Source organism: Ischnura elegans, chromosome 10 (assembly GCF_921293095.1).
Source record: "Ischnura elegans chromosome 10, ioIscEleg1.1, whole genome shotgun sequence".
Taxonomy (NCBI): Eukaryota; Metazoa; Arthropoda; class Insecta; order Odonata; family Coenagrionidae; genus Ischnura; species Ischnura elegans.
In genome coordinates this window covers 92,827,827-92,845,338 of record NC_060255.1, presented here as the reverse complement: position 1 = coordinate 92,845,338, position 17,512 = coordinate 92,827,827, and the positions used below count along the sequence as shown (strand labels likewise).

General features: G+C 41.9%; 2 protein-coding genes across 3 annotated transcripts; one reads left to right on the top strand and one right to left on the bottom strand.

Annotated features, from left to right (window-relative positions):
- The first annotated feature begins 307 nt into the window (after nucleotides 1-307).
- Nucleotides 308-3,014, top strand: LOC124166999. Of its 2 annotated transcripts, none has more exons than XM_046544755.1 (2): nucleotides 308-1,144; nucleotides 1,364-3,014. In XM_046544755.1, exons 1-2 carry the CDS (start codon nucleotides 484-486, stop codon nucleotides 2,125-2,127), a joined length of 1,425 nt encoding a protein of 474 aa, XP_046400711.1. In that variant the 5' UTR covers nucleotides 308-483; the 3' UTR covers nucleotides 2,128-3,014. The 2 variants fall into 2 exon arrangements, with proteins under 2 accessions (XP_046400711.1, XP_046400712.1); XM_046544756.1 differs by having other exon boundaries at nucleotides 1,215-3,014.
- On the bottom strand, nucleotides 2,624-4,703 carry LOC124166998. Its single transcript, XM_046544753.1, has one exon. It carries the CDS (start codon nucleotides 4,684-4,686, stop codon nucleotides 3,028-3,030), a length of 1,659 nt encoding a protein of 552 aa, XP_046400709.1. The 5' UTR covers nucleotides 4,687-4,703; the 3' UTR covers nucleotides 2,624-3,027.
- Nucleotides 4,704-17,512: the final 12,809 nt, after the last annotated feature.

The window sequence follows — 17,512 nt, the reverse complement described above, 5'->3', positions numbered from 1 at the left end:
ACCTGTGAGTCGAGTTAATTTAGAATCCCTCGTTCGTCAGTTACCTCGGCCCTATGTTTTAATGGGTGACTTCAACGCACACGACACCCTATGGGGTAGAACAAGAACTCAGTGCAATCAAATGGGACACATAGTCACAAATTTTATCAATGACCTTAACTTGTTTTTACTAAACACCGGTGAAAAAACTCGATTCAACAGCTTCAACGGTACCTTCTCGTGTATCGACTTAAGTATTTCGACAGGTGGCCTAATGCGTAGGCTTGAGTGGTCCGTACATAAAGATTTATGCGGTAGCGACCACTACCCTATTTTAATTACTAAAGGTGGCGGTTTTATCCACCGTCCGACTCAACCAAGCAATTAAAAATTAAAAATTAGGCAAGTACCCAGCATGTCAGAAGGTCGCGGAGGGGTAGGCGGCCATCTTGGAGGGGAAGTGTATATATATATATATATGGTGTATAAGTACGTAGCGTCAGTATGGCAGTGCCTGGTTACGACAAACCATTTAGTTTACAAACAAATAACCTTCCATATCCAAGTGTTAGTACTGGACTTCGTAATAGGTGGCGTCAGTGGCATAATCACGGTTATACAGAACTTCCTGGTGATAATATCGAAGAAACAAGTTTTATTACTGAATCGGAAGTATTAGATATTGAACCTCCTTCTGAAACTGTTATTGATATTCCAAGTGAATTAGGTGTTAGTGAAAGTGCAACAAGTGTATTGGGAACTGCAGGAAGTGCAGCGACATCTGTTTTGGCGGAAACTTTATTTGCAGCTGGTGCTAAAGCAGTATATGACCGTGTTTCTGAAAGAGGGGCTGTGTTGCCTAATAGTGAATTCATTGGCCCTGGCAACCCTGTGCATATTGGTGCTGCTAAAAACCCTTCTGAACAAGCTGCAAAAATCCACGACGTCAATTACAGTAATTTAATTGATTACGCCAAAAAGAACTATATATCACAAAAGGATTTTACTGAAAGAGTTCATCAATTTGACGAAGAAGCTATACACCAATTTGAAACTGATTGGCAATCTACTGGAAATTGGCATGCTTTTGCTGGAAAGTACGGATTAAAGTTAAATAATGTATTGGAAAAAGCTGTTGGACAAAGTATCTACCCATCTCATTTTGGTAAGTACTACTTTGTAATAAATTAAAATATGTTACCATGAATATCTATCTTGGTTTTTTCTCATTACAGTAAAATGAGACGTGTTAGACCTTTGGGACCTCCTCCTGATGAGCGTGCAAATTGGCATAGATTACAGGAAGGCCAAAGAAGATATTCATGGGAACAATATAATCTTGCTAAAGTACGAAGAGGAATACCAATTGATCATCCAATTCCAGATCGAGAAGAAGGTGAAGGTGCAGTTGATCCGGAGCCACCTGGATTAAACGAAAACGAACAAGACTACGTAGATAATTTCGACTTGGGATTACTTGATAATAATCAGGAAGCATTGGAACAGGATTACGTTGATAATTTTGATTTAGGACTATTAGAAGATCATCCAGGCGAAGAAGCTGTTCATGAAGGATTAATACATCAAGGTCCAGAGGAAGAAAATATGAATGGAACTCCACTCACCCCTGCTACAACCCCTGCCAAAGGAGGAGATGATAAAAGAAGTGCAGAAGAACAAGGAGGAGGAGCTCTTAAGAAAAGGAAATTTGGTGCTTCTCTCCCGGGATCCGCAGGTGATATGGGAGGAGGCGATATGGGTGGAGTCGAACCTATACCCAGACCAATGTATAGTGCACATTCCCATATTAGATATTTCAAAAAAGTGCACCGTATACTTACCTTCGGTTTAGCATATAAACCAATTTCTGTTGCAGATGCTGGAGGTAAATTTGATCATATGTATATGATGACTTCTCTTGCACATATACCTTGGGAATTACCATTTATGTATTTAAATCCTTCAGAATTTGAATTGCTTCCTCCAGGTGCCAATGTTAAACATGTTTCTTGTGAAGTACGAGCAGAAAATGTAAGAGTAGCTTTTCCTACTAACGCTTCTGAATCAAACTTAGCAACTTTAAATCAGAATAAATTTTTAAGAGTTGGAATTGGTTTAAATCAAAAACTGCAATCAGTAAATGCTTAACCTACAAATTTTGTAGCTGCTCAACCAATGATTGCTCAAGGGATAGAAGCATATTCTAAAACTGGATATCAAAATTGGATTGATAATTTCTATGGTGTTCCTAACAATGATACTACTGAGCCTGATTTCTTTAAAACTCAAACTCCAAGACATCAATTTGGTATTCCTTATGTAGCTCAATATTATTGTTGTCCAGTAACAAATACAAAAGATAAAGCTTTGTCTGGATGGGAAGATTTTCAGTGTCAATTGGAAGAAATTAAAGTCGATGGTCCATCCGGAACTATCGCACATGTAAATTATAGTCCTGCTGTAGGTCTATTAAAACAGCCTATGCAAGCTATTTATACTGGGGAAACTAATCTTCCTACTGAAAGTTTTAATGTACAAGTAGCAACTGGTGCAGGATCTAGTAAAGCTCAAATATCAACTACTGTTATTACTAATGATTTAACTGCCAGTACATCAGAAAAACCTTTAGATTTTAATTCACAACCAAAATCAGAGTTGTTTACAATGTTAGAACCTATTGAAAAATGTCAAAGTATAGCTGTTGGTATAAATCCACAGTATAGAGCTAAATCTCAACCTACATTGCATGTAGGTGTAATGCCAGTTCCAGCGCTGACTACTAAAGCTATTGATAATAAAGAAAGTAATAGCAGCTTCACTGATTGTCAAGCATACTTTGAAGTTATTTGTAAAATGGCTGTTGAATGTACTTATCCAACAAGACGGCCATTAGCAAAGATTCCTAATACCCATATGGGTAATGTTTGTTATCAACATGAAGGAGGAAATGTTGGTTATGAACAAACAATGGTTTATGGATTGTTTCAATACGGTCAATAAAATTGTAAATAAAACAAATAAATGCATTTTGAAAATATATATGTTTTATTATCCCAAAGACACATTATACAAATCAAATAAATCAAAAATTGCCAATGGATATGGCTTCTTTTTACTTGCTGCTAACATAGGAGCAGTAGACCATCTCATTGTATGAAGTCGAACATTATTAAAATGAGAATCATTACATATATCCAAGTTATAATTTGAAATTAAGCAAGCAGGAGTTCTCTTAAAGATTTTATCTCCTTGATATTTAACTCTAATATTAAAAGCAGTCCCTTCACATAATTTCTTAAAATCCTCTTTTGCACCCTCTTCCATATTTATTTCATTTCCCATAACCAAGCGTCTATTATAACAATCTTGTAAAGCAAATTGATTAACTTTATTATTAACTCTTCCTATATGACCAACATTCATAGCAATAGCAGCAATAGCATCCCAAAAATAATTTTTACCACTATTAGGTGGTCTAATAACAGCAATACAATTTATTTTTGGATTTAATTGATATTCTTTTATACCTTCAGAATTAATAACAGGCATAGACCAACCCAAACGATTAAACCAAGTTTTAATATTTCCAAGTAATTCAATTACTTTATCTTCGTCGCCTTTACACTGAAATTTTAACAATTCATTTAAATAATCAGCACTAGTTTCTCTGTCATGGTAATAAGAAAATGGATTCATATCATTAGCATAAAAAATTGGAGTTTTGCCTTCGTAATACAATTTAAAGTCCAATAATGTTTTTCTATTAACATTTAACATGGCAATATGGCAAGCAGCTTCATACATTTTGATATTTTTTGGATCATGAAATTCTAATCTGTAATCTACATGGTCAGGATCAATAATGTCTTTTAACTCAGTTGGAGGAACACAAGCATATTTATCTAATAAAATTTGAACCGTTTCGGTGATTCTTTCAAACTTGCCCCTCTTCGGTGGAGGCCCTCCTGAACGTTTTGAAACACTGTGTCTATCTTCTTCATTATCTGACTGTTCTCGTTCAGAGTTATGTCTAGTTCTTTGATTTTCCCTTGCCAATATTGCTCTGGCTGCTGCTTGCACTTCTCCCCACAATACACTTTCATTGTCACTCGGAAGTCCTTGTAATCTTCCTCCAATCCAAACTTGAGATCTGCTTTCCCATTTCTGCATAATGAAGTATACGAAAACATTCTGCCAGTCGATCTCGTCGAGTTCCGTGATGTACCTGCATCTCCGCATTGGGCTTCGAACAGGTTTTCGAAAGTTTTCCGTTTGCGTGAATCTACACCTACATTGTCCTCCACTGAAGGGACAGTCATGGATGGTGTGGATATGGTCTCCTTCGTCGACCCAAATGAACAGTCCTCCGGGGTAATCGGGTCCGCACTGAGTAAACCATTGGATAAGTCCTCTATGTTGCTTAACATTTCTAATGGGAATAACTTCTGATAAGTACCGGCGAGTAGTTTGGAAGTTTTGTCGAAGAGTTGCTCTGGTGTATTTACCAACCACCTTTTGTAGTTTGTCATCCAGCAATTTATAATCTTCTGGAAATTCTCGTTGAATGTGTCGAAGTCTGAGAGGTGTATTGAATTCTGATCCTCCAGAGAAGTGCGAACACTGGTCATCAGTAACTTCCAAAACTTGGGATGGTCCACTGCTTGATGTCCCTGCTGATTGTCTATTTCCATGTTGTGGGCTGCCCATTTCTCCCAAATATTCTTCAAGTATTGCTGCAATGTCTCTGTCTGATGGTCCGTCATTTTGCATATGTCTGTAAGTATTAAAACAAATCTGTCAAACGTTTGCACACACGTTTAAAAGGATAATTATCCATTTCTATTTCGTCTTGCAAATTCACTTTAATTAAACTTCTTTTCATATTCTTTGAAAGCCATCTAGGAGCAACACTTGACAAACTGTGCTTTTTATATTTTAAATTTTCACGTTGTTCAATTCTTTCTTCCCATTTAATAATGTCTCGAGTATTATTAAAAGTATAATATAACTTGGGTGTGGAACCACTATATCCTCGAGTTTTAACACTGCAATCAAATATGACATTGTCTGTTTGGTGATACTTTACACAAATGCAATGCTAAATCTTTATCCCAATTATGTCTTGAATTAATCCATTCTGCCAAAGCAAACTGCACTAATGTAGGAGGAGGAGGCTTAGGTAAAGTCTCTTTGCACTTAAGATCCATGCTCACCAAATAACAGGAACTGTAGTAAGAGTAATGGAAGGTAAATTACAACTCAGCTGACAAGCGAGAAACCCTTCCGATGTTACTCCGATCACGGCTACTCTGGAACTGATGCTCTTCCTCTCCAACAACCCCCTTATATACCTCTTCTAACTTCCCCTTCAAGATGGCCGCCTACCCCTCCGCGACCTTCTGACATGCTGGGTACTTGCCTAATTTTGAATTTTTAATTCAAAATTCAGCAACAACCGCTACCCCAACCCCCTGACCTTGAACATCATGACGCTACATCATGACATAACATCATGAGCTTAGCTCGATGTTTGTCGATCCACCGTCCGACTCAACCAAGCAATTGGGTTGTCCGCAAGGCCAATTGGTCTCTTTTTAAAAGAAAATTTTATTTTAAACACGACGACAATGTGAATGGTGTGGGGAACATGAAAGTATTCACAGATAAAATTCTAGAAGCCGCAAATTCCACCGTACCCCGTTCTAAATGCAAATCTCACAGGCCCACAGTTCCGTGGTGGAACGAGGAGTGCGCAAAAGCTATACAGGTGCGAAAGAGGGCACTCCGAATATTTAGCAAATATCCTACGGCGACAAATCTCACCGCCTTCCGGCGCCTCAGAGCGAAAGCTCGGCAAGTAGTTAAGGAGGCCAAGAAAGCATCATGGGGGAGGAGTTTGTGTGTTCTATAAACCACAGGACTCCCATATCCGACATCTGGAGGAAGATTAAAAGCATCTCTGGCTCTAACCACAACCTTGCAGTTTCATCCCTGAAGGAGACTAACCGAGTTCTGACGACACCTCCCGAAATAAGCGAGTGCTTCGGACGTCGACTTGCGGAGACGAGTTGTAACGGCAGCTACGACGAACCATTTAGAACACTGAAAGGACAGAATGAGACGATACCTCTCACCTTTAACCCGGGAGACTGGCGAGGTTAACAACGACCCCTTTTCTCTGTGGGAGTTGACCTCCGCCATCCTCGAATCCCGTGACGGCTCTCCAGGTATAGATACGGTTCATAACGCTTTTCTAAGAAATCTTCCCAAAGAAGCTCTCCCCCATATGCTGCGATCCCTTAACCAAATTTGGTCAGAGGGTAGTTTTCCAGACCCTTGGAGGGAGTCCATAGTCGTACCAATCCTTAAACAAGGAAAAGATGGATCGGACGCAAACAACTATAGACCGATATCTCTCACCAGCTGCGTATGCAAGGTGATGGAAAGAATGGTAAACCGTCGTCTCGTTTGGTGGTTGGAGCGGCGGAACCTACTTTCAGATATCCAGTGCGGCTTTCGACGAGGTAGGTCAACTTCCGACCATCTCGTGAGGACTGACAATTTCATTCAGGAAGCATTTCTCTTGCGGCAAAACGTAATTGGCGTGTTCTTCGACTTAGAGAAAGCGTATGACCGTGTTTGGCGGTACAAAATTCTGAAGACACTTGATAAATGGGGGTTTAAAGGAAATGTACCTATTTTCATTAAAAATTTTCTGTCTTCCCGAGTTTTCAAAGTTAGAATAGGTGAATATACCTACCTTATACCCACAAGAAAATGGAGTACCCCAGGGGTCCGTACTGAGCGTGACCCTATTTGCCATTGCGATAAACGATGTGGCCGAGTGTATCCGCTCCCCAGTTATGGGCTCATTGTTTGTTGATGACCTTGCTATTTTCTGCAGGTCATCAAAATTAACGAATGCCTCTAGGCTGATCCAGCTGACTCTGAATAAGCTCTCCGTTTGGTCTCAGAGGAATGGATTCCGTTTCTCTACTGAGAAAACGAAATGCATTCACTTTTACCGAGGACGGGGTGTACAAGCCCCACCGTCCCTATATCTCAATGGTAATGAGCTTCCTTACGTTGAGAACGCCCGATTTCTGGGTATGACATTGGACCGGCGCCTGAATTGGCGCGAACATTTCCGAACTCTAAGAGACAATTGCTTCAAAGTTCTGAACATTTTACGGTTTCTGTCACATTCGACATGGGGCGCGGATCGTACCTCAATGCTAATGCTGTATCGAGCATCAGTACGTTCTAGGCTAGACTACGGATCGATTGTGTACTCATCCGCCCGTGAGACCTACATGAAACCGCTCTCGACGGTTCATAATACTGGACTGCGTTTAGCAACCGGTGCCTTCAGGACCTCCCCTGTCTTGAGCATTTACGCCGATACAGGAGAGCCTCCCCTAGTCAATCGCAGAGAGACGTTGATGTGCAATTATGCCACAAAAATTTTATCTGCGCCGAACCACCCCTGTTTTCACATTATTTCTCACCCACTGCTTTTAGACCTTTTTAACCGAAAGACAAGATCCACTTAACCTCTAAGTGTTCGCTTCAGAAACCTAATCGCAGAACGCAATTTTACCTTGCCCGCCACGTACCCCACTGGGTACAGCAACGTGCCGCCGTGGTTAATTCCCCGGCCAGCTTTGAGACTTGATCTTACTCGCTGCTCTAAATCTACTACTATGCCGGGAGAATACCAACAACTTTTCAAGAAATTCCGCGCCGAAAACTCCGAATCTACGTTCGTATACACTGACGGTTCGAAATCGGATACCGCCTGTGGGTGCGCTGTGGTATCCCCATATCATGGAGTCCTCAAGGCAAAATTGCATCCGTACTGTTCCATTTTTACGGCTGAGCTCACTGCCATTAGGATTGCTCTCCGATCCATTAAAAACAGTGTTGCGTCATTTATGATCTGTACAGATTCTTACAGTGCTCTCCAATCCATATCTCTTTATTCTCCTTGTCACCCCATTGTTCAGGACATACAAAGCACTCTGTTATCCCTGAGTAAAAAAGGGACCACTATAAGCTTCGCTTGGGTCCCTGGACATGTGGGCATACCAGGGAATGAGAAAGCAGACTCTGCAGCCAAAGATGCGCTCAGGTCTCCGGATACAGATTTTCAGTTAATGCCAGCGGAAGATTTAGGGAATGCCATGAGGGGTTTGATTAGACAAAATTGGAAGACGCAATGGCTCGAAATCCAAAATAACAAACTACGGGAAATAAAGCCCGTAATAACTGCGTGGCAGACCTCTATAAGAAATGTCCGCAGGGAGGAAGTGGTTTTAACACGCTTAAGAATTGGTCACTGCTTATTAACCCATTCATACCTCTTCACCGAAGAGAGAATACAGCCCCAATGCTTAAATTGCGATTGTCCACTAACAGTGCGACATATCCTGACGGACTGTGCAAGATATCGTACTGCACGGGTGAATCACAACCTCGGAGTCAACCTAGCTGAGGTACTAGGAGACACTCCCGAAAACATTTCCCGACTGATAGCATTCCTACACTCAACTCGACTTTTCAATAAAATATAAATGATACCTCTTGTAAATTATTGACACGTTAATTTCAGAACGGGCCTAATCCCCTTTATCAATACCAGTCAGTGAGTGGTGCAAAATGGCCTTAGCCGCCGACGCACCCTATAAAATAAACACTACTACTACTACCTAATCGCAGAACGCAATTTTACCTTGCCCGCCACGTACCCCACTGGGTACAGTAACGTGCCGCCGTGGTTAATTCCCCGGCCAGCTTTGAGACTTGACCTTACTCGTTGCTCCAAATTACTACTATGCCGGGAGAATACCAACAACTTTTTAAGGAATTCCGCGCCGAAAACTCCGAATTTACGTTCGTATACACTGACGGTTCCAAATCGGATACCGCCTGTGGGTGCGCTGTGGTATCCCCATATCATGGAGTACTTAAGGCAAAATTGCATCCGTACTGTTCCATTTTTACGGCTGAGCTCACTGCCATTAGGATTGCTCTCCGATCCATTAAAAACAGTGTTGCGTCATTTATGATCTGCACAGATTCATACAGTGCTCTCCAATCAATATCTCTTTATTCTCCTTGTCACCCCATTGTTCAGGACATACAAAGCACTCTGTTATCCCTGAGTAAAAAAGGGACCACTATAAGCTTCGCTTGGGTCCCTGGACATGTGGGCATACCAGGGAATGAGAAAGCAGATTCTGCAGCCAAAGATGCGCTCAGGTCTCCGGATACAGATTTTCAGTTAATGCCAGCGGAAGATTTAGGGAATGCCATGAGGGGTATGATTAGACAAAATTGGAAGACGCAATGGCTCGAAATCCAAAATAACAAACTTCGGGAAATAAAGCCCGTAATAACTGCGTGGCAGACCTCTATAAGAAATGTCCGCAGGGAGGAAGTGGTTTTAACACGCTTAAGAATTGGTCACTGCTTATTTACCCATTCACACCTCTTCACCGAAGAGAGAATACAGCCCCAATGCTTAAATTGCAATTGTCCACTAACAGTGCGACATATCCTGACGGACTGTGCAAGATATCGTACTGCACGGGTGAATCACAACCTCGGAGTCAACCTAGCTGAGGTACTAGGAGACACTCCCGAAAACATTTCCCGACTGATAGCATTCCTACACTCAACTAGACTTTTCAATAAAATATAAATGATACTCTTGTAAATTATTGACACGTTAAATTCAGAACGGGCCTAATCCCCTTTATCAATACCAGTCAGTGAGTGGTGCAAAATGGCCTTAGCCGCCGACGCACCCATTAAAAGAAACACTACTACTACCCAGTACAATTAACTCAAAAAGTATTAAACATGGTGTCCCCGGGCGGAGAGGTCAGGTGGGCGGCGCGTCGGACAAGTGGCGTAGCAGAGGTAGAGAGTGGTAGCAGTAGTTGAGGTGCGTAGCTTCTTCGTCCAAGTTCCAAAAGTGAGAGAGCGTCTAGAGAGGCAGGGGAGCTAAAGTTCAAGACGCTGGTCAGCGCCGCCTAGTAATGAGGTGCCAGAAGGAAGGGGAGAACCTTACAAAGGTGTCCCCCTTTCTTATCCGCAAAGTCTTATCGGATTTGGTTCCCGGGGAGCTGAAATCAGCTAAAAAGCTTTGCGATGGTACACTGCTCATTGAAACCGATAACAATCCCCAGAGTGAAACTCTACTAAACGTTAATAAGCTTTATGATATCCCCGTCAGGGTCGAGGTGCACTCCACCTTAACCACCCGTCGGGGAGTTGTAAGCCACTTTGATCTGCTGTACGTTGAGATCGACGAGATCAAACGTGAGATGGCCTCCCAAGAAGTTTCTGATGCTCGTCGACTCACTACAATGCGCAACGGATAGAAAATTGACTCGACATCTGTCGTACTCACGTTCGCGCGCGACAAACTCCCTGACAGTGTGTTCATCGGTTACGAATCGATCCCAGTGCGGCTATTCATACCGGCACCCCTGAGATGCTTCCAGTGCCAGCAGTTCGGTCATATGGCCACGAGGTGCCAAGGCCACGCCACCTGCCCACGATGCGGCATGGACAAGCATGAAGGTGAGTGCAATGGCGACCAGCGTTGCGTGAATATCGAGGGTGCTCATCCCGTGTACTCCCGCTAATGTCCGAAGTTGATAGAAGAGCGAAAAATAATGGAGATCAAGACATTCGATAAGATCCCGTACTTTGAGGCGAGGAAAAAGTACAGAGCTCAAGTAGCTCCTACTTTCTCCAGATCTTTCGCCCAAATCGCTTCCGCTCCTATCGCCAAGGTCACCATCTCGACTCAGACGGAAGAAAATATGAACAAGAAGGCTGGATAACAAAAATCGGCCGCGCCGGCTAAGGCCACAGATCCGGTAAACAAGGATAAAGTCGTGGGAACGAAATCTCCAAATAAGGAATCTAACAAAAACAACGATGGGGCTACACAAACCAAACGTGGGAACTCTATCCCCCGGGCCCTCTGATAAGGCTCCAAAGAGCCAAACCAATTAAATGGAGTTAGGATACCTATCCGAAACAGTTATTTTAAAAAATGAGAGCAGAGGGAAGAAGAGTCACGTCAAGCGCATCAAGCGCCCTTCGAGACTCAACTGCTAAATTTCCATGGTAGTTTCCATTCAAAAAGGCTCCACATTACTAATATGTCATGAGTTGACTTTTCCCTTCTAAAATAAAACTGCTATTCGCCCACATAATTCTACACTCTTATTATCATTCATGTAATATAAATTAATCAAAAACAAGTAAATAATTTTCACTGAAAGCAGACTCATCATCAAACCTTCTAGAGAATGCATCTCCCATGAAAAGAAGCAATTATTTTAAGCTACTAGGTTATAAAAATCAAATTAATGATTTTCAGTGGAAAATGATTCCACAAAAAATCCTAAACAGCAAGTGCCCCTTTTCTGGTAAGAAACAAATAGTGTGTGACACTAGGTTAGCACTCACATTAATCAGCTAACATATAATCACCAACGCAAGAAAAACACATGAACAAAATTCGTCAAGGAAGCAAGCAAGGAAACGAAAAAGCAATACATCATTTTCATTGGAAACAGACTTGACAAAATTCTAAATAGGAAGTAACCCTTTCCTGGTAAGAAACAATTAGCTAATGCCTCTAGGTTAGGACTAACATTAATCAGCAAAATGTATAAGCCCACCACATGAGAAACTCAAGAACAAAATTTAACCACAGCAAGGAAACAAGGAAGCTATAATATATTTTCAGGGGAAGCAGAGAGCATATATATATATATATATATATATATATATATATTATGTAGCAAGTTCCCCTGTCCTGTTAAGAAGCAATTAGGGTTTTTGAGTAGGTTTGTATTCACATTAATTGGCCAAGTAGATAAACCCACCACTACATACGTACTAGAGCAAAATGCTATCACATGCAAGAATCACCAAAGCAATAACTCAGTTTTAATGGAAACAGGCCTATACAAACATCCTAAATAGGAAGTGCCCATTCCAGGTAAGGAGCAATTAGTCAGAGCCATTAGGTATGGAGACAGAAGGAAAATGACAATACACAACCCCCACCTATAGGGGTACACAAGAAAAAATTCAATCTCAAGCAAAGAATCAAATCGGCAATAAATCATAATCAATGGAAGTGGACCTGGCAAACATCCTAAAGAGCTAATACCACTTTTCTGGTAAGAAGCTATTAACTAATGCCTCTAGGTTTGGACTTACATCAATTAGACAATTGCATAAGCCCACCAGAGGAGATACACAAGATCAAAATGCATTTGCAGGCAATTAATCAAAATAGCATAAAATTATTTTCAATTGACACAATACTAGGCAAACATTAACTAGGAAGTGCCCTTTTCTTGGTAAGGAGCAATTACTTTTTGCCATTGGGACAAGACAAAAAATATAGAGCACAGTTCACCACCCCCACCACACAAGAAACAGAGGTGAAAAAGGTACACAAAATCCAAAAATAAAGAAGCAATAAATAATACTCTGAAAGCGGAGACAGCACAAATATCCCATGTAGCAAGTGCCCTTTTCCTGGTAAGGAGCAATTAGTTTATGCTACTAGAACAGGAGACACAATATAGAGCACACTTGACAACCCCCATATTAATTCAAAACCACCACCACATGAATAACACAATGAAATATCTTATACAAATAAAGAAAATTGAATTATATGTATATATAGGCATAAATATAAATCAAAACTTACTTCTTTCCTCTGCAATACATTCTTATACTGTTTTCTATAACTGCATCGTATATATCTTGCGAAAGGTCGTGCGTTGAGCATTTTACTCTGGAAAAACGCTCCTTCGCATTCAGACTTTTTGAAAGGCTTCTTTTAAATCTTATTTTGTGGGCAACATTAGGTATTTCTTTTGTCAAACTTTCGGTTACATTATATATGGCATCCTTTAGCAAAGTTGGTGGAATAAATGTCTTGCCATCTCTATTCAGGGCAGAATGTTTGCCAAAGTTCTCTCCAAATAGTGATTCTTCAGTGTATATTACATTAATACAGTCACTGCATGTCACTGCAAGTCACTGATTTCATCACAGATTTGAGGACTGCATTACACAATTCCAACCTCTGCATTTCGCCAGAAATTGGGTTGATATCATCGGGGGTGTCAGTTGTTTCCAGATTTTCAATGTTGAAATCCTCATCCTGAGGAACTCCAACAGGAATTTCTTGCATGAGCTCCTCTAAATCCGATAAGTGTCATCTCTAGTTGACAATTTCCACCTTTTCTTCCGACCTTGGGAGTTCCATGCAGCATGGATGTCTTAATGGAGGATGCAAATTGCTGAATGGTAGGGTTACTGTTATATCCACTGTGGAACATTATAAGTAGTGTAAAAATGTGGATACTGGGACTGTCGCCATCTTGGATTTTGTCCGCCATCTTGAATTTTTGTCGATGGTGCTGCCGTCTGGTAAAACAAATGAATATTGAAAATGGAAACTTTTGCGTCGCACAAGAGAGTTGATCGAAAGCAACTGCAAATTGAGTGGGCTAAATTTAAAATAGCTGGCCTGTACAATGCGGTCGTCGTATTCACCAATTTGTTCTATTTCAGAAATAAGCAGAGGAAGGAGGGAATATAATTAGGAATATGGAGAAATAAAAGTTTGAAAAAACAATTCAATTTATTATATGTATTTTTCCATGTTTTTAAATATGATACAGCGCAAGCATACGAAAACAAAGTAAAAAATGTGAATTGAATTGAAGTCCTAAGAAACTTTCAAAACATAAAGTATATCCGTATAGTTTAAAAAAATGCAAAAATTAAACGTAAGAAATGAAATAACATTGATCAGAAATCCCCATCACAAATTAAAATTTTATAAATGGTAGAAAAATATAAGCATCATTCACTCAAAAATAGAAATATAAAAATGTTATTGAATTAGCTGAAAGAATTAATTTTACGAAAGAGTCCACAAAAAACAAAACGACGCAAAACATACGCAAAAGACAAATGACCACTTTCTAATTTTTTCCCCTACGCACCTTTTTTCGAACACACATCATCATCACCCACGGGTCCTCGTTTTGGACATGTAATAACAGATGGTGGAAGTGACGGTGTAGTGGACTCGAATCGTCCCCAAATACGTGCACATGATGTCGATGGCCACTGAGTCTCCTCCGTCGATCACTGCGAATCGAGCACAACGATGGATGGTGATCTTGGCTCTGGCGATGGTGAACATCTTTCTTCATATGGTGGCGACATCGGTGAATCTACCGCTGGTGATGATGCAGGTGGTGGTGTCATAGGCTGCGTTTCCGGTGGTAGGCTGTAGGGTGACGCACGTGGTGGTGATGAGGAGGGCTGCGCTGCTGGTCAGGATGGTGATGCCGATGAATGTGGACGAGATGTGGGCTGAGGTCGTGGCGGCGTTGTTGCTGGCTGAGGTCGTGGTGGCGTTGTTGCTGGCTGAGGTCGTGGTGGCGTTGTTGCTGGCTGAGGGGCTCGAGACCGGTTCATCTCCGAAATTGGGACGAGCGGAGGTGGAGGTGAAATTGAATCTCCCGACGATAAGTCAAGCGCAGCCTCCTCCTCAAACATCGTCATCAGCTCATCCATGAACGCATGGCCCCGAGCAATGTCTTGGGTTAAACCCCAGTAAGATGGTGCTTGGGATATGCCGCTCTCCGTTCGGGCTCCACATGCAGCTACTTGAGCGATCGGTTTGCACATGGAGCACCCATGTGCCGACCGATCCACAGTTATGAGGGGCCCGCAACAGATCCAGCAGACAAGCCGCGGTATGCTCGCGATGCGTATGTAAAGTGAAGGACTTTATGGTGACTGAATAACGTGCTTTCCTGCGCAGCCTATATAAGAGGTAGTATCATGTGGTATAATTTGATCGCGAAGGCTCAGGCTATTGGAGGAACGCCCCATCCAATGAGCTCGCATTTACGTAAGCAAGCGAGTCCAGATGGGGGAAAATAAAGATTAACGAGCGACATTGACACGTGTGGATGGAGGCCGATGCCAGCAAGGCGGGCGATGAAGGTTAACGAGCGACCCTCGCAGCAAGGCCAGACGGGGAATTATTTACGAGCGACATTGACACGTGTGGATGGAGGCCGACGCCAGCAAGGTGGGCGATGAAGGTTAACGAGCCACCCTCATAAAATTTTAAGCTGGGGCCACTTGAGCAAGCAATTTAAGATAAAAGAATGTCTCTTAACATACTTACGATAGCCTGTGAGATTGACGTAATTAACCTCTAGGTCAAAAACAACTCACACCATCTTCCTCTAGCTTGAAAAAGAGGGTGGGTGAATGTGTTGGGGGATGAGGAAAATTTAGTATATAAAGGCGTTGCAGGACCCTCATAGCCACACTCACAGCAGCATCCGCAGCAGTAGCAGCATCTTGCCTGAACGAGAGAGGAAGGAGTATCTAGAGGAACAGCCCCGAGAGAAAAAGCTCCAAGTCGACGCTTCCTTAGCCGTTCGTCAGCTGAAAAGCAGCCCTAATCATATCATCTATTCTCGACGTGAGTATAATAATAAAATAACTGTTAAAATATTTTAAGTATGTAGTGCCCTCCCCACTTCTTTAGTGCAGGGAGGCGGACTCTAGTATTGCCCTGTGGGTTCTTGCCTCTGGGTGCCAGAAGTTGTAATAAGAAATGCAAGGATTCATTTCTGAAGGTGGAGAGAGACGAAATGACACTTTACCTTCGGAAGGAGAGATATCAGGTTCGCGTTCGGCTCTCGGACCGGCGGGAGTGGTCTGCGGTTCTCGGTGACGGCTGCGCGACTGCTGGCGCACCTGTCCCTCCCTTCTGAGGAGTTCGAGGGTGTAATCCGGCAATTGGGTCGTGGCCTGAAGGGCGCGGGGTTTCCCCGGGTCGGCAAGCTTCACGGCGGAGAGTACGGAACTCACGGAGATGGCGCCTCTACGGGAAAGCTGGTCGCAAGACAGGAACAGAGACGGCACTTCACGACCCCACAACACTTCACCCAGTACCACACTGCCTGCTGCCATTTCCATAGAGTTTATATATCTATATTTTGGATCCCGTAAGGCATCACCCCTCCTCTTGGTGACCTAGAGGAGCGCACCCTCCCTCTGTTTTAATTTAGAACGAGAGCGCCCGTTGTCACTAAAATGGTGACAAAGTTCCGTTTTCTCCCAGTAATAGCTTGCCTACCGATTTCTATTGTTCGCTTTCCTGCCCCCCAGCCATTCTTTCCCACGCCCCGTCTTGACCCCTATTCTCCTTTTCTTAATTTGCCGCAAACATATCTTGCCCTACTTTCTCAACGTATTTGCGACCACTACAAGTACATGTCCCTTAAGGACAGCTAGAAACCTTAGCTAAAATGTTCGATTATTCTGTTACCTTCAGATGGACGCAGTCAAGGCCAAGCTCCTTCTTCAGCAAGAGGAGGTGAAATATCTCAAGAAGGATGAGCTGACGGAGGGACAACAATACCAGGTGGAGAAGCTATTGCCAGTCACAACAAAATACGGGAGCACATTATTATGTGAAATCATTTTCGAAGGAAGTAAAAGAAAATTTTCCTCCCCAAGCATTTCCTGTTAACGCACGAAGAACTTGAGGCGTTCAACGCCAATGCTTGGGGAATTGGAATGAAAGTAGCCAGAAAAGACAATTCCATAGTGATATTGTAAAAAATATTTTATTATTATTAACCCCTTCAGTGGTGTTAAAATTTAGTTATACCCCCAGGGCGGGTTTTTATAATGCTTAGCTTAAAAATGGATTGAAAAAGTAAATACGTCTTACAAAAATATATTTAATATAGTATTAAGCACATTACAGGTATTTAAAGTATGATTATACTGTGCCCCATGATGTAAATTATTATAAGCATACCCAATTTAAACAAATGATGTTATTGCTATTACAAACAAAATCTAATACTTTCTCTTTGTGTGATACATTTTGAAGCAGTTTTCGGGATGCAATGGAATATTCCCGCACTGTTTGCATATCCACCTAGTTTCTTTCCTTCCGGGACAAACTCGGCATACTCTACTGGGAAACTTCTTCTTTTTTGTGGCTGGTATATGCGTTGGGGAATGTCTTTCAGTAAGACGAACAGGTGGGTCAGTTTTCGAGGGTCTTCCTCCTTAGGCCACTTTTCTTTCCATGGCATACTTCTCTAAAAGTCCATGAATGACTTAATGCCTAAACTGTAGGAGAGTGCATTTTTCTCTGCCACTTTTTCCATGCACAATATGAGCATTTACAATACTAATGTCCATCAAATGAAAGAATAGCTTCCTATACCATCGGAGACTTTTTCTGAGGCACTCGTACGGTTTTATTTTTTGGTCCAATCGATCCACTCTTCCCATATTAGCATTATACTCTATCACGGCGTCTGGTTTCTTCACTGCTTTGGTTTTCCTGTCTACTTTTCCTGTCTCACATATTTTTCCCCTGTGATACGTGGATAACATTGTCACATCTTTTTTGTCACGCCAT

Coding starts and splice junctions, on each gene's coding strand:
- LOC124166999 (XM_046544755.1), top strand. CDS start 484: ATGGCAGTGCCTGGTTACGACAAACCATTTAGTTTACAAACAAATAAC. Junction 1,145..1,363: donor TATCTACCCATCTCATTTTG/GTAAGTACTACT, acceptor ATCCAATTCCAG/ATCGAGAAGAAGGTGAAGGT.
- LOC124166998 (XM_046544753.1), bottom strand. CDS start 4,686: ATGGGCAGCCCACAACATGGAAATAGACAATCAGCAGGGACATCAAGC.